Source organism: Microcaecilia unicolor, chromosome 4 (assembly GCF_901765095.1).
Source record: "Microcaecilia unicolor chromosome 4, aMicUni1.1, whole genome shotgun sequence".
Taxonomy (NCBI): Eukaryota; Metazoa; Chordata; class Amphibia; order Gymnophiona; family Siphonopidae; genus Microcaecilia; species Microcaecilia unicolor.
In genome coordinates this window covers 45,330,718-45,357,741 of record NC_044034.1, presented here as the reverse complement: position 1 = coordinate 45,357,741, position 27,024 = coordinate 45,330,718, and the positions used below count along the sequence as shown (strand labels likewise).

The 27,024-nt window shown below is 46.3% G+C and overlaps 1 protein-coding gene across 1 annotated transcript in view; it reads right to left on the bottom strand.

Annotated features, from left to right (window-relative positions):
* PIWIL4 (piwi like RNA-mediated gene silencing 4) overlaps positions 1-27,024 on the bottom strand; it is a 455,470-nt gene that overhangs the window by 271,760 nt on the left and 156,686 nt on the right. Inside the window, exon 7 of the mRNA XM_030200207.1 lies at positions 11,283-11,480. Coding sequence (XP_030056067.1) covers positions 11,283-11,480 — 198 coding nt within the window. The remainder of the gene's footprint in view (positions 1-11,282; positions 11,481-27,024) is intronic.

The following is a 27,024-nucleotide window of genomic DNA, read 5'->3' as shown; positions in this document are numbered from 1 at the left end:
CATCTTTCCGTGTTATCCAAAATGGCATCATCTGTAAGGGGTATAGAATCTTGGGCAACATAACCATTTTTACTAACGCTACACGCCCCAATAAAGAAAGGGGCAAATCTCTCCATCTGTGCCACAGTTTTTTAATGCCATCTAGCTTGTCCTGTATATTGCGACGATATACCACTCTCATATCCGCATGCAAATACACTCCTAAATATTTTAAAGTTCCGGTCGACCAAGCTAAGGGAAACGTGTGGAGCTGCCTACACTATATCTTAATATCACAATTTTGGTTCTTCAAAGTCTAGAAGGACATTATTGGCCCCATGGAAATCTCTGATCATAATATGATTTGGGTAGAGCTTGATCTAAGGGAGGGGGGAGGGCAAATAGCCAGTGGAGATTCCCCGCCTATTTGTACCGAGATAAATAACTATTAGAACACCTATTGGAAAAGTGGAAATTGTACGAGGACACGAATCAGACCTCGTGTGACTCACCCATATTATTCTGAGAGGCCTCCAAGGCGGTCATGAGAGGGGAAGTGATAGCGTTTCAAAGTGTTAGGAAAAAACGATTAGCAGCGGGAATCCTACGATTAGAGACGGCTTACATGAAAGCAAAGAGGCACTATCTAAAGTATCCTACACTAGCTAACAGGGACTCAATGTCAGCGGCCCTGGTAGCATTAAATTCCCTTATCCATGAGCAAGCTATGAAACAGTTGGTGGCCCGGCGCTTGAATTTCCAGCGCTTTGGGAATAAATCGGTCAAATTGTTAGCAAGAGTGGCTAAATCGCATACCTCCCAAAGATACATCCCAGTGATAGAGAATCTCAGGAGGGACAAGCTCACCAAGCTACACGATATAGTGGACATATTCCGTGAACACTTTATGGAAATGTACAGTTCCGAAGACAGGGTTCAGGGCCCCTTGACTCGGGATTACTTGGAAGATGCAAAAATGCCCCATCAGAAACAGCCCTCCAAGTGTTGCTGGCGCCACTCCAAGCGCAAGAAGTACTCAAAGTAATAAAGGCCCTACAGTTGGGCTCAGCCCCAGGGCTCGATGGTTTTTCTAACGAGTACTATGATTATTTTGAGGCAGTAGTGACTAGGGGGTTTTTCTCACCAAGGGAGAATAAGGCATTGATAACATTAATCCCCAAACCAGGTAAACCCAAGGATCAAGTAGAATCTTACAGGCCCATCTCCCTCATTAACGTGGATATTAAGATCTTGTCCCAAGTGCTGGCAAATAGATTGACGGCCTATATCCCAGACTTGATAGGGGAACACCAAGTGGGGTTTGTTAAGGGCCGGCAGGTGGTAAGGCAGGTACGGAAAGCCCTTCTAGCAGTGGCGTATGGACAAGCTACGGGAGACCCTTTATTATTAGTCAGCTTAGATGCAGCCAAAGCCTTTGATAAAGTCAATGGGGACTACCTGTTCCAAGTACTCGAATATATTGGACTGAACGGTTGGTTTTTAAAAGCCAGTCAGACGCTGTATAATAATACCACTGCACAAATACTGATTAATGGTACTAGATCTATGCCTTTCCGGGTAGAGCGGGGCACAAGACAGGGTTGCCCATTATCTCCTATACTGTTTCTCCTCTATTTGGAGCCCCTCCTACAAACGATTCTGCTAGACCCAGTCATACAGAGAGTTCCAGCCCATGGACAGCTAATAAAAGTGCTGGCTTTTGCGGACGACTTGTTTCTTATACTCACTCAACCGAAAACTTCAGTCCCGCACTTGGTAGAAGTTGTAGATGAATTTGGATTCTTTTCGGGATTGCAATTAAATCTGCACAAGTCACTGGCTCTCCCGATACAGGAGGAGGTGCAGGCGGGGTGGGGAGGCCCATTCCGTTTCAGTGGGCTACAGGGACACTTAAATACCTAGGGGTCTATATTCCAAGAAATTTAGCGAATCTGTATAAAGAGAATATGGACCCCCTGAAGAATCGAACTAAGGAAGTTCTGCAAGGTTGGCAGGGTTTGCCCCTATCCTTAAAGGGGAGAATCGCTATGTATAATATGTTCATTTTCCCCAGATGGACGTGCATTTTTCAGATGATCCCAGCCATACTGAGATACAGAGAGGAGAGGTGGCTACACAAAACCCTTACAGTTTTTCTTTGGCAGGGCAAACGAGCACATATAGGTTTGAAGAACCTCATGAGGCCCTATTCGGGAGGGGGACTGGGGCTGCTTGATTTAAAACTTATAGCGATAGCATGCTGCCTGCAGCACTTATCTGATTGGTTCCGTTCAACAGAGTTCTTCTCCTGTATGGGAGAGGAAACCTCTTTGATGGCCCCAATGAAGTTTGCCTATTGGCTTCATGCCCCATCAGAGGAATTACCAGCACTGGGACCATATGGGTTCATTTTAAACCCACTGCGCAAAGCATGGAAATGGTTGGGTAAGACATACAAATGGAATAACACAGTAACCCCACTGTTACCCATAAAAGGTAACCTAGCGTTCCCAGAGGAGGGAAGGTCTGCTCTGTTCAAGAAATGGGAAAATTGTGGTATTAAATATTTGTTTCAGGTGGTGTCTGAGACAGGGATTATTAAACCCTTCCAGGCTTTATGTGAAGAGTTTGGATTGGGGCAGAAAGACTATTTTCAATACATACAGCTTAGCCACTATGTTAGAACATTACCTGCAATAGACCTTGCGCAACAAACATGGGACTACATGAACGACCTTTTGGCCCTGAAGGCCCAACTGAAAAGTGCCACTTCGTTATTTTCATCACCACCTAAGAGATTTACAGGGGACTCTAGACTACAGTCATGTGTCGCAACAGTGGCATCAAGAACTGAGGTGGAAACCTAACCCTGAACAGATAAAATTGTGCTTGACGAGCGTGTATCAGGTGACAGAGAATGTGGCATGGTAGGAAATGAAATACAAATTCATTTGACTATACATTTCGCCACACAGGGCTTTCAGAGTGACCTTGAGGACTACAGATGACTGCCCTAAATGTGGGCATGTGGGAGCCTCCCTGGGCCATATGTTTTGGTTTTGCGCAGTGGTACTTCTCTTTTGGATAAAATTGGGGCACCAAATATCACAAATGTGGAAAGTACAATGGTACCCAACACCAGGTCAAGCTCTTTGGTGTGTATAACATCCGTGGGCAAACCACCAGAGGAGCTGAGAGCTTTTCTGAAAAGAGCAATTTTGATGGGAAAAAGAATTACGCAGTTGTGCCTACAACCAGAGCTGCCTGGAGTGCCGCAATGGAGAGGAGCTATGATCCAATGTTGCATGGTGGAAAAGAAGAGAGTGGGAGACCTGGCCTCAAAGAGGGGAGACCAATACTGTAAAACCTGGTCACCATTCTGGAACATTCTAACGCCTGTTGCGAGAAGCAGGATTTTGAACTGCTAACAGGACCAGTAGGGGAGGGTAGAGGGGTGGGGGAAATGAAAATCGATGATACATATTGTGTGATGTTTAACACAAGGTTTATAACATGTACGTTGATATGTTGAATTCTTTCGTGTCATCAATAAAAATTGTTAAAAAAAAATACATCTGGGACAAAGCCCTGACTACCCTACCCTAGATTCACCCCTGTCATCCACAAAATATTATTTAGCTCTAAGAATTACACAATTATTTGAATTCATTTTAATTAAAATTTTAATGTAGAAAAAAAATCAATAAAATAGTTAATTATAACAAAATAAAATCACTAGTAAACACTAAGCAAAAATACAGGAACCAGTTTCCAGCATCAAAGATACAGGCCCAAGGAAAGCAAATGTAAACCTCCTGGTGGCAGAGCAAGGTATTAAATGATGGTACCAAATATGTCACAGTGTTTCCCCAAAATGACTCAACACCAACCAGGGAGTTTAACAATAAAAAGAAAATATTTTTTTATTAGTTGAATTATATTTAAATGTTAATGAAATTTTACCAACTTGCAAATTTAACATATATATTTCAATTACAGGTTTGCAACACAAATCAGTTTAGTCCCTAGAAACATTGAGAGCATTTTCAGATAAGTGTAAATATTAGTTACAGAAATCATTTAAGTACATTCAATTCTGCAAAATACTAGATTCTTTAAAGTTTCTTTTCTCCTGTCTTTCAGATTTCCTGAGACCTTCAAGGATCTCAACATGTAAGTTTTCCTCTACTCTTTTTTTCCCTTCTTTTAGTTATCTCTCACTTATTGTTCAGGTTTCCTTTACTATTTTCTCTTATGTGCACTTTTTTTAAATAGTTTCAGTCACTTAGCTGCTCTCTTTGTTTTCTCTCTCTGGCTCTCTTGAACGGTGGGCACCTTTTCCTTTCAGGTGATGATCTCCAGCATCAACTTTCTTCCAGTCTTTTCCTAGTAACATGTTCTCACCAATAGAGCTCTCTCCCAACTGCCAGCCTGAGCTGTTTGTCACTCTCCTGAGAGTTCCATCGGCATGCGGAACACTCAGCGCATGCACACAGACTACTCAGTTTCACTGCACTGCTCACTGTCTCTACACCAGAGCTAGAAGGAGCCAGGTAATCTTTTCAAATTTAACCCATAGGGTTACACAAATATATTGGTGCAAACCCTGCAAATAAAAACTATTGATGTACTTTGCATCAGTGTGAGTAGTATGATTATTTGCTTCATTATTAAACAGACTTACACTGTAGAATATGCAACATAGCAAAGTTACTCACCTGTAGCAGGTGCTCTCCGAGGACAGAAGGCCAAGTATTCTCACAGCCAGGGTGACTTCATCTGATGGAGCCCAGTGCGGACACTGACTAGCGAGATAAAAAATCTTTCTAGCAGTGTTCCATCACGAATGCACTGTTGCCTTCCTGCCCAGTCCCTCAGTCATTGCAGAAAGCTAAAGAATACAACTCCAAGGGGAGGAGGGAGCATATGTGAGAATACTTGCTGTCCTCGGAAATCACCTGCTACAAGTGAGTAATTTTGTTTTCTCCAAGGACAAGCAGGCCATTGTATTCTCACAGCTCGGAATCTGTAGCTACTAGGTTCACCAAAAACAACAAAGCTAGGACAACAGGGACTAAAAACACTGAGGTTTATAGTCCAATCAACATGAAACCATTTACCTACTAATTGTGGAGGTGCAGCCTGGAACAGAACAAAACTGGGTCTAGGCAGGTGGAGTTGGATTCTAGACACCAAACAAATTCTTCAGGACTGCTTGTCCAAACTGGCTGTGTTGTCAGGTATCCCGCTCAAGGCAGTAATGAAATGTGAATGAGTGGATAGATAACCATGTTGAAGCTTTGCAAATCTCCTCTATGGAGGCTGACCTCAAGTGGGCTACTGACAGAGCCATGGCTCTGACATTATGAGCCTTGACAAGTCTCTCTAGAGCCAGCCCAGCCTGGGCATAAGTAAAGGAGATGCAATCTGCTAGCCAAATTGAAATTGTGTGTTTGCCGATGGCTACCTCCATCCTGCTTGGGTCAAAAGAAACATGCGGAGAGCTACTTTAAGGCATGATTAGGATCATAGTTCCCTGGTCTTGCTTGGAGGATACGAATACAGAAGACTCTTCCCCCAATGTAGGAGAAAGACATCTGGGCTTCTCTCAAGTGGAGGGATGTCATGGGAGTGACATGCACTATTGTATCAATCTCAACATTTTAAATCTGCTTTGAAGACCTGGCTTTTCCTCATTTCTTCGTTTTAGGGTCGCCGCTGCCAAATCTTGATAAACCTCAATCTTATAGGTGTCCATGTAAATTCTTGGGCTTGGCGCGCAGCTTTCAGCACCTGCTCTTTAAGCTTGTAGCTGGAAAAGCATGCTATGATGTCCTTAGGAGCATTATTCCTCATGAAGCCAAGTGCTCTATGTGCTCTTTCCAGCTGGACATCCTCCTCCTTTATGGGCGCGCCTTCCCTTCCTAACAGTTCCACTACCATCTTCTGGACCACCTGTTCAGAGTTTTGGTATGCGGGTGTCTCTGGTAGGCCCCGGAATCTTAGGTTGTTCCAGCGGCCTCTATTTTCTAGATCTTCCAGCTTTTCCATCTGTTGTTGTTCCTCTGCTCGCATATCGATCAGCTGTTGGTCCACCGCTCCCAGCGCTTCACTATGGCTCTCCAACTGAGTTTTCATTTCCTCAAGTCTGGTGCCCAGCTCGCAGATTTCGCTTCTGAGATTGGTCCCCAGCATCGCTACTTCGGACCTCAGCGAATGCAGACTTGAGCTGATTTTCTGCAGCCAATTTTTCAGCTCCGGAGGAATCTCCGATGGTAGGTTCACTGTTTCATGTTGTTTCAAGGCAATGTCCGTTTGGCGGGGCTCCGCCGCAACCAGCGGTTCTGGCGATTTCCCTGCCTCCGCCATTTTGTCTCCTCCTTTTTCCGCTCTCTTCGAGAAGGTAAAGCGCGCTAGGTCCACTCCCGAGGGCCTCTGGCTCATGAGTCGTCCAAGCTCAAATGATTCGGGAGTCTCTTCTTCGGGTATGCTAGTTCTTTTTTTATGCTTTGATTTGGTTTAATCGCCTTTATTTAATGGGGGAAGCGGGAGCTCCGTCCTCATGCGACCATGCTGTCTGATCGTCATCACTTCCTCCTCCGAAGACCTGGCTTTTCCAACAACCCTATACACATACCCTACGGTAGGTGAGGGCTGCATGATGCAACATTTCCTATCTGTTCTTACTTGCACTATCTTTATTTTTTCTCTTTTCTCTCTTGTGAATTGATTGAGTTCCTGTCCTATTTTCTTTTTTGAGCTCCTTTCTTTTTATGTTTTAGCCTGTGAACCATTTAGCCCTCTCTCATCAAAATAAGTGGTATAGTAAATTATAAATAAATAAAATTTGCTGAGCTGTGACTTGCTTGCTGCTTTGGACTTATGAGGCAAGCATTGATAAAGTCTCTGCTCTCGCTTGTGAAAGAAAGGCCTGAGCCTGCAATGTATCCAGCAGGGCTCCTATGTATTCCAACTGAAGGAGTGGCCTAGTGGTTAGGGTGGTGGACTTTGGTCCTGGCGAGCTAAGGAACTGAGTTCAATTCCTGGCACAGGCAGCTCCTTGTGACTCTGGGCAAGTCACTTAACCCTCCATTGCCTGCCGCATTGAGCCTGCCATGAGTGGGAAAGTGCGGGGTACAAATGTTGCCCCCTCTTGTGATGTGCTCTTGACCAGCCAATCATCCAGATAGGGAAACGCATACACTCCCAACCTGAATAAATACACTGCTACTACCGCTAGACATTTGGTGAATACCCACGTGATACTGGTAATGGTGTTTCCCTATTCAAACTCTGAGATTCTTCCTTTGACTGAAAAGTATTGAAATGTGGGTATTGGCATCCTTTAAATCCAGAGAGCACAGTCAATCGTTTTCCTGAATCATGGGGTGCCCAGGGAAATCACCATGAACTTTTCTTTGACCAGGAATTTGTTCAGGGCCCTTAGCTCTAGGATGGGATGAAATTCCCATTTTCTTGGGCACAAGGAAGTACCTGGAATAGAACCCCTTCTCTTCTTCTCCTGGTGGCATGGGTTTGACTGCATTGGCCTTGAGAAGGGCGGAGATTTCCTCTCCAAGTACATGCTTGTGCTGAGAGCTGAGTGACAATGCTGTCGATGGGCAATGTGATGGTCTGTGACACCAATGCAGGGCATAAACGAGATGGACTATTTTTAGAACCCACCAGTTGGAGGTTACATGGGGCCACCTGTGATGGAAAAAATTCAGCTTTCCCCCTACTGGTAGGCCATACCGGATGGTTACTTTGAGTGTGGCTATGCTCTCTCTTTCAAAATTACCCCTTTAATGTTCTTGATTCACATAAATTCAAGACATCTTTCCAGTAGAAACATGTAATCCTCTGTCAGGTTGGGGATTACTGAGAGAGTAGGTCCCTGTAGAGATTCACTAGGAGGAGTGTCTAGGAGGTCCCTTGGTGAGAGGAAGCCCAGCTCAAGGGGAGTAATTTTGGAATAAAAAGCAGAGAGAGAGTGCCCTAGTAAAGAAGAATGAAAGAGGAGGAGAAGATTGCAAGGAGATAAAGATAAGGTTATGCCCTTTAGAAGGGGCTTTGGTGTTGAGTATTTGGTTGCCTGATGGTTCCCTGCCACTGACCTAAAAGAGAAAGGGGGACTCCCAATTAGGAGAAAGGACCATTGGCTGTAAAGGGGAGATGCGGCTCAGCAACACTACTGCTAAAACTACTACTACTACTTATCATTTCTAGAGCGCTACTAGATTTACGCAGCGCTGTACACTTGAACATGAAGAGACAGTCCCTGCTCGACAGAGCTTACAATCTAATTAGGACAGACAAACAGGACAAACAAGAGATAAGGGAATATTAAAGTGAGGATGATAAAATAAGGGTTCTGAACAAGTGAATAAGGGTTAGGAGTTAAAAGCAGAAGAAAGCAGACCTCCACAAAGGAAAAATCAAGAAAAGAACACAGCGAAGGTGACAAGATGGATGACGCCAAACAAACTTCTACTGGACTCAGAAAAAAATTCACAGCAAGAGTTTATTCTTAAAAAACTGGAAAAAAGGAGATGGAAAAAAATGAGACATCAATTGTCATTATTTGCGTGGCATTATGAGACAAAAATATCATTACTGCTACCGTTGTTAGCCAAATTATCAATGCATAGATCTGCTTTCAAGACTCAGTTATTCACCAAACAGTCACTAGAATACTGTTAATCTAGATCTGTGTTAAGCCCTTTAGGGTGTAAAATGTCTAATTCAAAAATCAAACGTTGTTCCTCTTGTAGCAGGAGACTGTCAATGTTGCCCCCTCTCCATTTGGGGATTATTTGTTTAAAAACCAAAAACGTTTTAGATAATTTTAAAATACAATTTATTGTATTAGTAATATCATTCTTTAATACATTTTTAAATGTTGTTTCCATGTTTTATAAATCGGTACACACATCTTTTTAGGGTATTTGGTTTGTGTCTGTTATAATTATAATTAATTTTGAGATTGTGCTTTTATTCATTTTTGAGATTATGCTTTTAGACTATTTGTAATGTATCCGTTTTTATTAATGTTTTGAGTTAATATAATTTATTGTATATCACTTTAGGGACTCCTGAGGCAGGCCTCAACGGCCGAAACACGACTCGTGTCGTCCAGTTTTTTAAGAATAAACTCTTGCTGTGAACTTTTTTATAAGTTCAGTAGAAGTTTGTTTGGCGTCATCCATCTTGTCACCTTCACTGTGTTCTTTTCTAGGCGTTAAAAGCAGCATCAAAAAGGTGGGCTTTTAGCTTAGATTTGAAGACGGCCAGAGATGAAGCTTGACGTACCAGCTCAAGAAGTCTATTCCAGGCATCTATTCCACATCAACAGTGGAGGAGGAAAGCTACAGGTGGGCAGTGAAGAGACCCAGCCCAGGAGTGTAGGATCAGAGCCAGGGAGTGCCCATCCCAATACCAGGGTGGATCCAACGCACAGGGCACCTTGGAGGGAGGTCAGGCCATGGAGGGTCTGGACCTGTAATACTGAGAGGAGTACAGCTTTTGCGACACTGTTCTCTGGGTCAGGCACGGGCAGGAGCTGTAAAAAGTGTACACAGTTCTGCAGGTAAACATCTGTAAATATATCCAACAGGAGACTTAGGAGTTCCCCTGAGGAGCTATAGAAGAGCTGAGGTTTTAAAGAACTACACTGAATGGTTAGAAGTTTCTACAGTTAATATTCCTGGCTTGCAGAGTTTGAAGAATAAACAGTTTGAGTTTGCATGAACTACTGACTCCAAAGTGTTCATTGAACTGGAAAAAGTAAAAGTGTCTCTCAAATCTGCCAGACTAACAGCTAGCCTTATTCCCCCATAGTTTGCATTTGAACTTGTTTTGGGGTTCCTGGGGGAGAAGAAGGTAAACCATTAATAATTCTTTCCCGAGGTGGAGGCACCGAGCGCAGCCAAGGGTCCAACGGAGACTGCCCTCAGGAGGCTCCAGCCCGGGTCGGACCCTGAACCCAGAAGTGTTACAAACATATTCATCAACTTTAGTGAAAGTTAAATTATATACCTGTAATGTTCATTTTTTGATGACAGCCAGTTACTGGAGTCACACACATAAGCTATGCCACCCTCTATCATTATCAACCCCTACTGAACAAATTCTGAAGCTTTTTCTAGGAAGCTTTGGAGATGAACTGATGATAATACAGGATGCATAGCTTGCATGGATTTTTGCCACACTGGCTACTTTAATATGTATTAGAGGTTAGCATGGGTATATGTTAATGTCTAATACATTGTAAAACCCAAGCTAACTGCATCATGCAGCATAGAAAAAAGGGCCCTATTGGGTGGTAAATGCCTACTGCACAATTTTCTGTTTTTGAACTCTTCCAACAGCACTTTGATGTTTGAATGGGAGGCCAAACATTTAGAACTGCTAGGGATATTGGGAATTAAATTACAGCAGCCATTTTGGGACAATGATGGTTTGGAAACAGCTGAAACTTTGCTAGGAAAAACCAGCTGCAACCATTTTAAAAACGCATTGTGTAGAAGCTGATGGGGTTATTTGGAAGGAAAAGTAATTTTCAACTTCTTTTTTGAGGAAGATTTACAACTGAAACATTGAAACTGAGTCTAAGAGATTATGATATTTATTATGTATAATGTCTATATCAAGGGTTCTCAACCCAGTCCTCGGGACACTCCAAGCCAGCCTGGCTTTCAGAATACCCACAATGAACATGCATGACTTAAATCTGCATATAGTGGTGACAGTGGATGCAAATTTATCTCATGCATATTCATTGTAGGTATCCTGAAAGCCAGACTGGCTTGGTGTGTCCCAAGGACTGGGTTGGGAACCCCTGGTCTTCATATAGGAGAAAGCATATTGGGATTAAATATAACAGGTTTACCTGTACAGAGGACGCTATTTTGAAAAAGCATTTGTAGCAGTGAGTTTTCTCTCATGTTTCATTTCTATTTAATATACTGCCTATCAATCTATGACATCTAAGCAATTTACTCTGGACTACAGCGTTTCTTCATTCTGGCAGAATCTAATCTGGACTGTCAACAGTGCCACTTCCCAAGCAAGCCTGGAAGGAGTAACCAAAGAAGACTCGTTGTGACATAGTAAAAAGAAAACTCCAAATAAATATGACAGCATCCTAATGAAATTTTTGAGCACTGCCATAGCTCTGATGTCCAAAGGCTTTAACAGCAAAACACCAAAGACAAACTACATCAAAGTCACTAAAGCTGAAGTTACAAGCTTTGAGTAGCCAAAGGCAATAAAATAATAACATGGTGTAGTTTTTCCTTTACCTTGTAAGCACTACAAGACCAAGCAGCTCCTTTAGACAGGTTTCTACAAATCTCTGTGGGCCTATTTTATTGTATAGATTGGTCATGAAGTCCAGAACGGTCTCACTACGCAGGACTTTGTGGCTCACATCAGCACTTAACATCAACCTGTTCTCAAACTGCATGACAGAAACAGAAAATCCTGGCCACAGAGTCAACCTGAAACAAACAAACAAAAAAAAAAAATTAGGAATAAGCACTCATCTGATTAACCATATTAACAATCTATGATACAAAGGTAAAATTAGTCCTTACTTGATCATTTTCTTTCCATGAGTCCCAACAGATCAATCCAGAGACGATCGGGTTATGTCCCACTACCATGAGGTGGAGACAGAGAGAACGCCGGAGCTCTGACATAAGGGATACTGTGCAGCAGCCTCACTTTCAGTATGATCATACCAAACCAGTAAGGAAATCAGGATACCATGCATCAAACTCCTGCCTCTGTCACAAACAGAGAGAAAACCAGCAAACCTGTGATCAAGCGACCACAGTCTTATTCCCATACCATCCTGCCATGGAAGAGATGTCCATAAAAGACCCTGAAACAACAACTGCAATAATTTGAATCCAAATCAGAAAGACACACACTACACACTATACCCTAACCAAGAACAACAAAGGGCAGGCCTCTGGATTGATCCGTTGGGACTAATGGAAAGAAAATGATCAGGTAAGAATTAATTCTGCCTTCTATAGTATTCCACAGATCAATCCAAAGACGAGTGGGATGTAACAAAGCAGTCCCCAAGTGGGGTGGGACCGTGAAGCCAGACCAAGCCCCAACAGCCAGTGCTGGCACCAGATCCCAGACATGGGGACAGGAAGAGCGGCGAGACTCCGAGAGAATTTGCCATCTCAAGACAGCACAAGAAACTCCCTCCAAGGCCAATAGAAGCAGCTACAACCATAGTCAAGAGAAAGAAGCCCAGACCCAACCACCATAAGGAAGAAGACTTGGCAACCAGACAAGGCATGAGACTTCCTGATGAATGAACGAGGAAGTTCGATACCCGGAGATGAAGCCAGTCCCAACATCCCGAGATGGAACCACCCTGGAGCCCCAAACTGTAGAAGAAAGTCTGGCAACAGGCAGCAGAAAAGCCGTGCCAGCACGCAAAGGAGTAAAGTACAATAGCCAGCAACAGAGCAAAGCCCGCAACGGGGCCAGACTCAACAGGCAGAGGTAACGAATGCCTCACTAGCTATTGACAAGCAAAGCACAGTGGCCAGAGCTGTGCAGTAGGCCAATCAGATATGGCACAAGGTTCGACAGTCAGGAAGAATATCCGGCCCACCCACCAGAGAAGGAGGAAGACTCAAAACCAGGGCAACTCACAGCCCGACCCCCGCGAGGAGGCCAAGGCACAACATCCAACGCCAAATCAATAGCCAGAGATGGCTCCCAGTGCGACCTCCAGCAAGAAGGCTAGGCTTGCCCACCAGAGACAGAACAAGGCCCGACAGTGGAGCCAGGCGCGACAGCCCAAAACAGATCCAGACATGACAGGCAGAGAGGGAGCCCGGCCCAACCGGCAGAGATGGAGCCAGGCTCAAGCAATAGCAACACAGCCTGGCACAATGGCCAGAGATGGAACAAGCCTTGACTGCCAGAAACGGGGATGGACTGAGAGCTAGAGGTGGTGCAAGTTTCAACTCCCAGAAAATGGAGCAAGGCGCAACCTGCCAAAATGGGCCAGGCACCATTGGAAACAACTGATCAATGCTCGAACTCCAAAAACAAAGCAAGATCCAGAGACAGAACTCTGGATGACATCAAGGGACAAAGTGCGGCTCAACCCTGTGAGACACAGACAGAGCCGGCCTCCACGATGGAGTGAGACTCGACCTCCAAGACAGAGCAATACTGTGAGTCCAAGGTGGAGCGAAGCATGGTAGCCAAAGATGGATTCAGGATGCCAGATTGAAACAGCCCGGCCTGACAGCAGGCCGGCAACGACAGAGAAAGGCTTGACATCTAAAGACTTGACATCTAAAGGCTTGACATCTAAAGACGCAGCCAAACCAGTCATCCAGAGACAGGGCAAGACTCGACCTCCAGTGAAGGCGCTCACCCCGATGCCCATAGACAGAGCCACGTGCCACCACATGAGCAGGGTGCAATCCACAGAGGCTGCACAACGCCCACCGCCCAGAAATCGAGCAAGGCTCATCAGCCAGGGACGGAGTAAGGCTTGATGTACCGAGAGGTAGAAAGGCATGGTATATCAAGACAGGGCAAGGTGCCAACACCAGAGCAAGGCTCAACATCAAAGACGGAGCAAGTCTCAACCTCCCGAGTCAGAATAAGGCTCAAACAGAGGAAGGCTTGACATCCAGTGAAAGAGCAAGGCTCAACCCCCAGCAACAGAGGCACAACGGCGCAATGCTCAACCTCTAAATATGGAGACAGGCTCGACTTCCAGAGATAGAGTAAGACTTGATGTCTAGAGACAGAGCAAAGCCCAATGTCCAGAGATGGTGCAAAGCTCAATGGCCAGAGACACAGCAAAGCTTGATGTCCAGAGATGGAGCAAGGCTCAACGCCCAGAGATGGAGCAAGGACCGACATCCAAAGAGTGAATAAGGCTCAACGTCCAGAGACGGAGCTAGGCTCGATGTCCATAGATGGAGCACTGACCTAAATCCAAAGACTGGACAATGCTTGATGTCCAAGGATGGAGCTAGGCCCGACGTCCAGAGACGGAGCTAGGCTCTACGTCCAGAGACAGGGCTAGGCTCGTTGTCCATAGATGGAGCACTGACTTAAATCCAAAGACTAAACAAGGCTCAACGTCCAAGGATGGAGCTAGGCTTGACGTCCAGCGACAGGGCTAGGCTCGACGTCCAGAGACGGAGCACTGACCGACATTCAAAGACTAGACATGGCTTGACGCCCAAAGACGGAGCTAGGCTCAATTTCCAAAGACAGAGCAACTCCCATCAACGAAATTTACCAGGATGCTGCTAAGAAGCGGAGAACAAGGATGCTGGCCATTCCACCAGCAGGACTGCTGCTACCATGTCACATGTTGCAATGCTGCTATCAGGCAGCAAACCATGCTAACACAAGTTGTCACAATACAGTCCACTAGTATGCTGCCAGGACAGTGCTCAGAAACAGTCCACTGGAAGCTGACAAATGCCACTACAGGGGAGGTACAATATAACAAGAAGGGTGCTACCCCACCATAGTGGTAACTGTACCGCCAGACCAAGCCTACAAGAAGGTGGCACTCAGAGTTCAGGAAGTGCTGCCACCACACAGGTTACCAAGGTGCTGGCAAATGGAGCTACAGGAATGCCACAATACATCACTACGGATGCTACCAGACCATAGCCAAAAATAGGCTGATGTCATGTATAATAGCTAAAGACAATAGCGTAAAGTGTAACTCCAGACCAGAGTCTGCAAGAAGCTGGCACTCATAGCCCAGATGGTGCAGCTATCTACCAAGGTACTGTCCGTAAGCAAGCAAGAGAGAGAAAGAGTTGCCAAGGCAGCATGCAAGATACAGGGTAGCTAGCTGGAAGCCACAAAAGAATGTCATTATGTATAGCATATAATGAGGTTGCTAATACTCAATATCCTGCATCACAAAGAAAATTAGAATTCTGAACCACACAGCAAAAAGTAGGTTGATGTCATGTATAACAGCTAAAGACAATATCGTATCACTGAAATTATAGCTGCCCCTACACAGAAACATAGCCGAGGGAAAAAGGGACACTGCTATGCAGTCCAAGAGCTTGAAACCAGTAGTGAACTCATGGAAAACCAATGCAGAACCCATGAGGCAAAGGCAACAGCCCTGAGGACTGCAGAAACCTTCCAGAGATAACTGCCGGAAGATGAACACAAGGGGCTGGGTGCCCCAGGTAACAGGTGAACAAAACAAAAAAGGCCAGCGCTGCAAATACCTATCTAAAGGAGAGCCACAGAGGCTCAAAAAAGCAATATGAAATGCATGGGAGATGCAGGACCAATGCAGCTGCCAGCGCCTTAAAACATATCACAGTAGCATGGTCCCCCCCCTTTTTTTTAATGAGGAGCTAGGCATTAGGCATAAACAGAAAAACTCCCCAGAAATAATCCAGCACCCCAACAAAAGGAGGAGGGCCTAAGTAGTGTCAAGGGCCAAAAGGCAGGCCTACCCTCTGTCCCGGGAGGCCCAGGGAGAAGCCTGTGCCCGTGGCTGTCAACCGAAAAAGCCAGGAACAGGAAGACCCCATAAAGGGCTCCAAACCAAAGGCCCAAGCAGCCACAGGGGACCAGCGTCTACCGACAAAAAACCCTCGGAAGCTTGAAGTAGGAGACTGCGCTCCTCCAGCCTGCCCTTGTTTTTTTTTTTTTTAAAGTCCTCTGCCGCTAAGAAAAGAAAGACCAAGCCGCAACTCTCTGGCCGCAGTCAAATGCCCAAGGATAGGTTCTCCTGCCAAAGGGAGCGAATAGAAACGTGGACCGCCCAAGATCCCTAAACACCATCAACCGCAGAAAGGCACAGTGACTGCAAAGCCCCATGGCTGACTTTGTTGTCTTGTTCATTTTTTTTTACATTGCAGAGAAAGGAATCCCCCAAAAAGGTGTGGTGTAAAGGGGTGTCACCAAATGCCACTAACTTGGCAATAGCATGAGGCTCAAAGCGCATCAGTGAGGATGGAATATGGCCGGATCTAAAGAGAGTCGGGGTCTGTGTTCCGTAAAAGGCGCCACTTCAAGATGGCAGCCAGAAGCGTATGACCGGAGCACAGCTTGTCATAAAGAAAAGACCCTTCTGAGGTAACCACCAAATAATGTGGGAAGGGACCCCGAGTCGTAACAGTAAAAGGGGAGCCAGAGACTGTCTAAGAGAGTTCCAACTGCTCAGGTACCGGCAATAGAAGGCTTTTTTTTTTTTAAACGAAGGGCAGAATGGCGCTGAGCAACAAACAGGACAACAGGATATAATATACCCTTGGTTACACGATCCAGTTACAGCTACTACACATAATGTTTCTATAGCACCTAGACCAGTTAGAACGGCCATTACTGAACATCTATCAAGCTCAGATGAAAGCATTAATGTTATTACCAATGGACGTTTTTTACGAGGGAACCGGGGAGGCCGACAGCGCAGCAGAGGACAGCGCAGACGAGCACAACAGTTCAACCCACCACAACAATATTGGGCAGGGCCGGTAACACGATCTGGGACACAAAGTCATCAATGTGATCAATTTGTCAGAGGTAACCCTTTCTTCTATACAAACTCAAGTACTTAACCACAGATTATCTTTCGTTCCGACTAACTTTCATCACAGATTCAATGCAAGAGTGGAGCTGGCACGTTTTTTCAGTAACTTACAAGTACGGTTACACTTCTCCCAACAACAGGATAATTCTGAAGGATTTTCTCATCCTTCAGATGGCCCCCTTGTTCGTCCCAAATCCATGTGGATTCCTCCTGGGCCAATTGATTCATATATTTCTACTTTAAAGGCTTTAGTCTGCAGGGATGTTGATAGGTTGGAACAAGTCCAGAACTACCATCCTTTCAAAAAGAAAAACAATTGTTAATTTTACTAATAAAGAACGTGAGGCAGTTAGCAATTGGCTTCTAATTCCGCCATCGTGATACGTCCTGCAGATAAAGGAGGATCCGTGGTAATACAGGACTTTAGTCAATATCAGAAGGAGGCCATTACACAGTTGTTGGACACTACTTATTATGCACCACTAGATCAAGACCAAACTACTACTACTCATCATTTCTATAGCACTACTAGACGTACACAGCGCTGTACACCTGAACATGAAGAGACAGTCCCTGCTCGACAGAGCTTACAATCTAATTAGGACAGACAAACAGGACAAACAAGAGTACCTGTGTCGCGCCCCTCACCTGCTTGCGGTCCTGACCGCCCTCCAGTCCTGCCTCTGTGCGAGGGAGCGTCGGCCATGCTGGTTGGGCCGGCGTCCCGATGCTGCTGTTACCCCCGTGCTCGCGGCCATGTCTGGTCTGGTGTCACTGGCGTGGTGCCCCGGGCTTCAGGACTTGCCCTCTCTACAGTTTTTGGAGCGCCGACCATCTTTGCAGCACCGGCGCTCCTGGATCGGCGCTCCTCTTCCGGGCCCGGGAACTTGGGCCACGCCTCCTTCGTCCAGATTGGCTCCCGCATCCAGGTCCCACCTCCTCTGGCCGGCTGGCCAATTGGGATCCCCTCTTGCCAGCTGAACCCTTTTTCTCCTTGTCTCCGCCAGCTGAGTCTCATCTCTCTGGAAGGTGGGGGCTATTTAAGGAGCAAGCCTTTCCCTCAAACTTTGCTTCGGCTTCTACTTTTGTAGATCTGCCTGTGCATCAACTCCTATGCTGATAAAAGAAATGGCAGAAATAGTTCAAACAGCTGTTCAAGAAGGAATTATTTTGAAAATGGAAAATGGAAGCGAGATACCTTCAAAATAAAAATCCTAAAACGCCAATATTTTACACAGTTCCCAAGGTTCATAAAAGATTAGAAAACCCTCCAGGACGTCCCATAGTGTCCCTTAGAGACACTGTGCTGGAACCCGTCACACTTTTTGGACTTGCATATATAACCTTTTGTTACATAAGCAAGATCATACATACATCTCATTTTTTGCGTGTCTTAACACAAGTAGGACCTATAACTCCTGATACTATGTTTGTGACTCTTGATGTGGAATTGTTGTATTCAAATATACCTCAAGCAGCAGCGTTAGATATAGTACATCGAACTCTGGAAAAAAGACCTATCACATCTCTGGTCACCACTCCATTCCTGATGCAGATAGCTCGAATGGTCCTTCTAAAAAATTATTTTCTTTTTGAATCCACCTTTTATGCCCAAACCCATGGAGTAGCTATGGGCACAGCAGCAGCATCTAGCATCGCGAATTTGTACGTAAGCACCTTTGAGGAGATACATTTATATACTTCCAGATGGTTTCAATACATCAAGATCTGGCATCGATTTATAGATGACATTTTTTTCATCTGGACATCATCTCAACGTTCTTTGCAGCAATTTCTTATATGGCTGAATACTTTAGACAAACATCTCAAATTTACGATGCAAAACAGCTATGACAGTATATCATTTCTGGATACTTTAGTATATAAGCAAAATCAGGAGATTGCAGTCACAGTTTTTCGAAAACCTACGGACCGCAATTCTTTACTACAGTATCACAGTCATCATCCTTTCCGCATGAAAGAATCTTTACCCGTGGGACAGTTTTACGTCTTTGACGTATTTGCTCCTCTGATGAGACATTTCGACAACAATCAGCTCATTTAATAGAGCGCTTAAAAGAAAGGGGTTACCTGGATCACAGTATACGTCGTGCTTATAAGAGAGCATGGTTTGCCAAACATTCACTCCTATTACAAGACAAGTCTGAAGAACCATTAGATAAATCTGTATGTGTTTTGACATATACTGATTTAGCTCCCCAAATTGCACAAATTATCAATCAACATTGGCATGTTCTCTTATTTCATCCAGTTTTCCAACAACGCCCCTGTATAGCATACCGAAGGGGCCAGAATCTACGAGATAAATTGGTGCATTCCGTGCATACTATACCTAATGCTACCCCACAAATTTTGAAAGGGCATACAGCTTGTGGACATAGTCAATTTTGCAAACAAACTATTACAGGAACCCAATGGTGTCATCCAAGTAGAGCTGAAAAGGTGCATCACTATAGAACCAACACCACATGTGAGTCTACATATGTGATTTACAGGATTATATGCCCCTGTTACGGTATGTGGGGTGCACTAAAAGACATATTAAGACCCGTCTTACAGAGCACAAAAATAGACTCCATAAACAAGTATTAACAGCTCCCCTTGTAACACATTGTATTGAACATAATCATCAATTGACACAATTGAAATGGCTTGTAATAGATCAGGTATTTCGTTCCACTAGGGGCGGTGACATGTCACAAGTACTAAACAGGAAGGAACAATTTTGGATCTTTGAATTAGACACAATAATCCCTAATGGACTCAATGATTTCATTGAATGGAATACGATTATTTAAATCTTTCTATCATCAATTAACTATCAGCTCGATGTTCAAATATCCTCACGAATCATTCAATTAACTTTAGGAGGAGGGCACGTGATGATATTATTTCCTGCCAGGGAACATTTAAATACCTTTGCTCAACTGGAGCTATGCACCAACTGAGTAGGGGCGCTTTTCTTTCTCACATGTCAAGTGAAAATTAATCATACCCAGAGTTCCTACTACTACTACTTAACATTTCTAGAGCGCTACTAGGGTTATGCAGCGCTGTACAGTTTAACAAAAAAGGATAGTCCCTGCTCAAAGGAGCTTACAATCTAATGGGCGAAATGTCAAGTTGGGGCAGTCTAGATTTCCTGAATAGAGGTATGGTGGTTAGGTGCCGAAGGCGACATTGAAGAGGTGGGCTTTGAGCAAGGCTTTGAAGATGGGCAGGGAGGGGGCCTGAAGAAGTTCATTCGAAACCCTGCAGAGTCGAACTCGTTATGATTTCACTTTTGACAGCAGTACACCATAGCTTGGGAGCATTTGATACCTGAGACACGGAAATAACAGGACCTGCTCCTTCAGAGAAACAAGCAGTATTGGTGTACTACTCTATGAGACTACAAGTTGTGAATATGGATTGAATTTGGTTTGAGTGTGGATCATCTGACTACACAATGTGAAGTGCCCATTGATTATATTGTTTAGTAGTATATCATTGTGCTAAGAAATGATTACAGCACATTAATTTAACACACTATTGTGATTATGAATGTTTGAAAGGAGTGAATAATTTTTTTTGAAAGTAGTGTGCATGTGTGGTTTGTTGGAACAAATGATAGGATTGACCCAGAAATACTTATATATTGAACAAGCAAAATTTATTGTTGCAAAAAGAGAACTGGTGTGTGTATGCATAAAATATATATATATATATATATATATATATAAAAAAGCACGGAAATATTCTATAATCGAGAAGCTTATCCACCCTTAGAGACATAAACCATTTTGGTGTAGCCTCGCTTGGGTGAGTTTATACTCTGAGAATTTCTCTATCATTTTAAAATATTTCCTGTGTCTTTTTCACACATTGCATCATAGTTTCTCTGGACCGATCTTTCTATCTATTTTGTTTCCTCTTTATTATACTATGGCTTTTTGACATTTGATTATTTGGATCTTTACCAGAGATTCATTTGGGATCGACACTTTTTGATATATATAAAGATCATACACAAAAGGTGTAAAGCACTGAAATGTACAAACATCTATATACGTGCAAAAAAAGTGTAAAGTACTGTAATGTACGAAAAACTATATACATGCCAAGAAAAATGTACACACTAAAAGGTAAAATTATGTATAATCATACCTGATAATTTTCTTTCCATTAATCATAGCTGATCAATCCATAGACTGGTGGGTTGTGTCCATCTACCAGCAGGTGGAGATAGAGAGCAAACTTTTGCCTCCCTATATGTGGTCATGTGCTGCCGGAAACTCCTCAGTATGTCGATATCAAAGCTCCATCCGCAGGACTCAGCACTTAGAGAATTACACCCACGAAGGGACACTCTGCCCAGCTCACCACCGCCGAAACGGGGGAGGGGAATTAACCCAGCTCATCCCCACACAAGTGGGGGAGGGGAATCCGTCCAGCTCATCCCCGCGGAGCGGGGGAGGGACACCACACCCGCCGATGCGGGGGGATCTGGCTTATCCTGCAACCGCAACCGCGGGAGGAGCTGACTGACCCTAACACCGCCGAAGCGGGAGGGGTACAAAGCTGCCCTACAGCCGCACGAAGCGGGAGGGAGTGCCGGCAGAATTTATGTCTCAATCCAGCCCCGTAGAACGGGGGGGAGAGGAATGCAGCAGCTCACTGTAACACAAACTCGTCTCAACTCTTGAAGAATCCAAGTGAAAAAACTTGAACACGAAGTCTTTCTGAAGTAACTGAAGACTAAACTTGAACCTGAAATGCAACCAGAATAAAAACAGTACAGATATCTGGGAGGGGCTATGGATTGATCAGCTATGATTAATGGAAAGAAAATTATCAGGTATGATTATACATAATTTTACCTTCCATATCATCAAGCTGATCAATCCATAGACTGGTGGGATGTACCGAAGCAGTACTCACCCAGGGCGGGACATTGAAATCCCTGACCTCAACACTGAAGCTCCAAACCGGGCCTCCGCCCGTGCAGCCACCGTCAAACGGTAATGCTTGGAGAATGTATGAGCCGAAGCCCAAGTTGCCGCCTTGCATATCTCTTCCAAGGAGACGGATCCGGCCTCTGCCATCGAGGCTCTCGTGCAGTGAGCCTTCAGCTGGATAGGCGGCACCTTCCTTGCGGCCACATAAGCCGCTGCAATGGCTTCCTTGACCCATCTTGCCACTGTAGGCTTAGCAGCCTGCAGACCCTTACGAGGACCTGCAAACAGAACAAACAGATGATCCGATTTCCGGAAATCATTGGTCACTTCCAAGTATCTGATGATGACTCGCCTCACATCCAGATATTTAAGAGCAGAGTACTCCTCTGGGTAGTCCTCCCTACGAAAGGAAGGGAGACAGAGCTGCTGATTCACATGGAAGCGAGAAACAATCTTGGGCAGAAAGGAAGGCACTGTGCGAATAGTCACTCCTGCCTCAGTGAACTGCAGAAAAGGCTCTCGACATGAGAGCGCCTGGAGCTCGGAAACTCTTCTGGCTGAAGTGATAGCCACCAAAAAGACTGCTTTCCACGTCAGGTCTTTCAGAGATGCCCTTGACAAGGGTTCAAAAGGCGGCTTCTGCAATGCTCTTAGCACCAGGTTGAGATTCCACGCAGGCACCACTGAGTGCAGAGGAGGGCGCAGGTGATTAACTCCCTTGAGAAAGCGCACCACATCTGGCTGCGAAGCCAGGGAAGCACCCTTCAGGCGGCCCCTGAAGCAAGCCAGAGCCGCTACCTGGACTTTAAGGGAACTGAGCGACAGGCCTTTCTCCAGACCTTCTTGCAGGAATGCCAACACTGAAGAAATTGGAGCAGTGAAGGGAGAAAGTGAGCCTGCTTCACACCACGCTGCAAATATACGCCAAACCCTGGCGTAAGCAGTAGAAGTAGAGCGCTTCCTCGCTCTTAGCATAGTGGCGATGACCTTGTCTGAGAAGCCTTTCTTCCTCAGACGCTGCCGCTCAATAGCCAGGCCGTAAGACCAAAGGGGGAGGGATCCTCCATCACCACGGGACCCTGATGTAACAGGCCCTGCTCCACTGACAGCCGCAGAGGATCGTCGACTGAGAGCCTGATCAAGTCCGCATACCAGGGACGTCTGGGCCAATCCGGACCCACCAGGATTACCCTGCCGGGATGCTTTGCCACCCGGTCTAGCACCCTGCCCACCATGGGCCAGGGCGGGAACACATAGAGGAGCTCTTGTGTCGGCCACTGTTGGAGAAGAGCATCTACTCCCAGGGATTGAGGGTCCCGTCCTCTGCTGAAAAAGCGCGGCACTTGGCAATTGGCCGATGACGCCATCAGATCTAGGCTCGGCCGGCCCCAGCGCTTCGTGATGTCCAAGAACGCCTGAGCAGATAGTTGCCAGTCTCCGGGCTCCCAGGTATGGCGACTGAGAAAGTCCGCCTTGACATTCATGACTCCGGCAATGTGGGCCGCTGAAAGCTGCTCCAGGTTCGCTTCCGCCCACTGGCAAAGATTCATAGCCTCCTTGCCTAGAGGGGCGCTCTTGGTACCTCCCTGGCGGTTGACATAGGCCACAGTCGTGGCATTGTCTGACAGGACCCGTACAGGCTTCAACACCAGTACCGGGATGAACTCCAAAAGCGCCAACCGAATGGCTCTGAGTTCCAGGAGGTTGATAGACCACTTTGCCTCTGCAGGAGACCAGAGCCCCTGCGCTGTCCTTCCCAAGCAGTGGGCTCCCCAGCCCAACAAAGAGGCGTCCGTCGTGACGACAATCCACTCTGGGGTCACCAGAGGCATTCCCGCAGACAACTTGTCTGTCTGCATCCACCAGCTCAGCGCCTTGCGCACTGCTGGGTCCAAGGGAAGGCGCACAGCATAATCCTCCGACATCGGAGTCCAGCGCCGCAGCAAAGATTGTTGAAGTGGTCTCATATGAGCCCTGGCCCAGGGCACTACTTCCATCGTGGCCGTCATAGAGCCCAACAGCTGCACATAGTCCCAAGCCCAAGGAGGAGAGGCTACTAGGAACTGGTCCACCTGAGCCTGAAGTTTGACAATCCGATTGTCTGGCAGGAACACTCTGCCCACTTGGGTGTCGAATCGAACTCCCAGGTACTCCAGGGACTGAGTCGGGTGCAGCTGGCTCTTCTCCCAGTTGATGATCCATCCCAGGGAGCTCAAAAGAGCAACTACCCGGTTCACAGCTTTGCCGCACTCTGCATAAGAGGGGACTCGGATCAACCAGTCGTCCAGATAAGGATGGACTTGTACCCCTTCCTTTCGTAGGAAGGCCGCGATGACCACCATTACTTTGGAAAAGGTCCGCGGAGCAATAGCCAACCCGAATGGGAGGGCTCTGAACTGGAAGTGTCATCCCAGGACTGCAAAACGGAGAAAGCGTTGATGAGGAGGCCAGATGGGAATATGCAGGTACGCTTCCTTGATGTCCAAGGATGCTAGGAACTCTCCTGCCTTCACTGCCGCTATAACAGAGCGGAGAGTCTCCATGCGAAAGTGCCGCACTTTCAAGGCCCGATTGACCCCTTTGAGGTCGAGGATAGGCCGGACAGAACCTCCTTTCTTTGGTACCACAAAGTAAATGGAGTAACGTCCCTTGCCAAGCTGACTTTCTGGCACCGGAACGACCGCGCCCAGGCGGATCAGATTGTCCAAGGTCTGCTGCACTGCCACAGCTTTGACCGGAGACTTGCAGGGAGAGAGTACGAACCCGTCCTTTAAGGGTCGGCAGAACTCTAGCTTGTAGCCGTCTCTGATGACTTCCAGCACCCACGCGTCTGAAGTTATTGTGGTCCACTCGCCCAGAAACGAGGACAGCCGCCCTCCAATCTGCACTGGGGCGTGGACCAAGGCCCCGTCATTGGGTACGAGACCCTGGGGGAGGACCGGAGGGAGCACCTCCGGGACGGCGGTCTCTGCGAAAGGAATGCTGCTTGGGGGAGAAATTCCTCTTGAAGGAAGAGGGGGCAGAGGAACCCGACTTGCCCGGGCGGTACCGACGGGCTTCCTGCAACCGTCCTCTAAAGGTACCGGGACGAGTACTAGCCCGAGCCCTGACCTCTGGTAATTTCTTGCCCTTAGACGTGCCGAGATCGGTCACGATTTTGTCCAGCTCGACCCCAAAGAGCAGCTTGCCTTTATAAGGCAATCTAGCCAGGCGGGATTTAGAGGCGTGGTCAGCAGACCAATGTTTCAGCCAAAGCCACCGCCGCGCAGAGATTGTCTGAGCCATGCCTTTAGCTGAGGCCCTCAAGACATCATACAGCAAGTCTGCCAAATAGGCTAAGCCCGATTCCAGGGCCGGCCAATCAGCCCTCAAGGAATGATCTGAGGGGGAAGCCCGCTGCACCATAGTCAGGCACGCCCTGGCCACATAGGAGCCGCAAACTGAGGCCTGCAAACTTAAAGCAGCCGCCTCAAAGGACGACCTTAAGGCCGCCTCCAATCTTCTGTCTTGGGCGTCCTTTAGGGCCGTGCCACCTTCCACCGGCAAAGCCGTTTTCTTAGTCACCGCAGTGATTAAAGAATCCACGGTAGGCCACAGATAGGCCTCACGTTCACTCACAGCCAAAGGATAGAGGCGGGACATAGCCCTAGCCACTTTAAGGCTCGCTTCCGGGACATCCCATTGAGCCGAAATTAAGGTGTGCATGGCATCATGCACGTGGAAGGTTCTAGGCGGGCGCTTCGTCCCCAGCATAATGGCAGAGCCAACAGGGGCTGAGGGAGAGACGTCCTCCGGAGAGGAAATCTTCAAAGTGTCCATGGCCTGTAACCACAGGTTGGGCAAATCCTCTGGGCTAAAAAACCGCGCTGCAGAGGGGTCATCCGCTCCATCCGAGCGGGGATCTATCTCCTCCAAGGAATCCGCAAAGGACCGTTGGGAGACCTCAGACACGCTGCCCTCATCTACATCGGAGGAGACAAAGTCCTCCAAGGCCTGGGAATCAACCCGAGGGCGTTTACCTCTGGGAACCTCAACCTCTTTACCAGAAGAGGGAGCAGGGGCAGCATTTTGCATGAGGAAAGCCTGATGCAGCAGCAAAACAAACTCGGGGGAGAAACCCCCCAGACTGTGCACTTCCGCAGCCTGGGCAACAGCCCTAGACGCACCCTCAACCGGCGCTCGCAAGAGCGGGGGAGAGACATGCTGCGCATCCAAAATGGCGTCCGGCGCGACACTCCGCGAAGGAGCCGCGCGGGAAGAACGGCGCTTAACTTTAGCCGCTTTTGTGCCGTCGCCCAAATTAAGGGCGTTCATGGCATTAATGTCTCCAACCTCAAGGGCGGCCCACGAAGAAGCCGTCCGAGCCGCGTGGCCGGCCAAGATGGCGGAGGCGAGGAGCGGGGGATGGGCGTTTATGGCGGGAAAAACCGCCACGCCAGAGGAAGGACCGGGACATTCATCGGTCACTAAACTGTCACCCATCAAGGGCGAATCAGGCTGTAAAACCCCCGCATCCCCTCTAGAAGCGCTCCAGCGATCCGGGGAGCGACCCTTTGCGCCCTCGCCCTCCGACGCCATATGCCACGAGGAGAAGAATCGGGGAACCCCCTGCCCGCTATAAAAAGGTAAAATTACCTGCTTGCCGCTCCGAGCTGTAACGAACTGGTGTCCCAGTGAGTAGCTGCAATGAACGTTTAAATAAACGTCGAAATAAACGCCTTTGAGGACGTTTAAAATTTTTTTTTTTTTTTTTTAACGGAGCCAGCGGGAGGGGGGAGAAAAGGAGGGACCTGGCACCACCAGGTTTGCACTTGCTCAAAAGAGCCCTCAACCCCAGGCCTCAACAAAACCTAAGGATTAGGCTTGGAGGCCTAGCCAGAGCTGCTGCTGTGTGTGACCACCACCTGCTGAGATAGAGAACATACTGAGGAGTTTCCGGCAGCACATGACCACATATAGGGAGGCAAAAGTTTGCTCTCTATCTCCACCTGCTGGTAGATGGACACAACCCACCAGTCTATGGATTGATCAGCTTGATGATATGGAATTAGTATTTATTTTACTTGAAAAAAAACATATTTATCCAATAGATGTTGACTGTAATAAAATAAAATGATCATCAATGGGTATAATACAGGACAAAGTTCAATAAGTCTATACTCACATCCAAAGTATATAAAGAAATGAGACCTCAAGTCTTATAATATAGAGGAGATATACTGTATAAACATATATATAGATATATAAAGAATATATGTCAAAAAAGGAAACTGATACTTATAGATATCTCAGGATCCACAAACTAAAATAATGAATAACAGATATTGAAAGACAAGAGCCTATATTAGTACTCAAAATATACAATGATCATAAAGGCTGAGGTAACGGATTCACACATATAAGATGTAAGATAACACAATACTAACATCTAAAAACATATCAGAATACTGACTAGCAAATACAGACAAGATTCACCCCGGAGTGGTGGACTTGTAGTTAAAGATATAT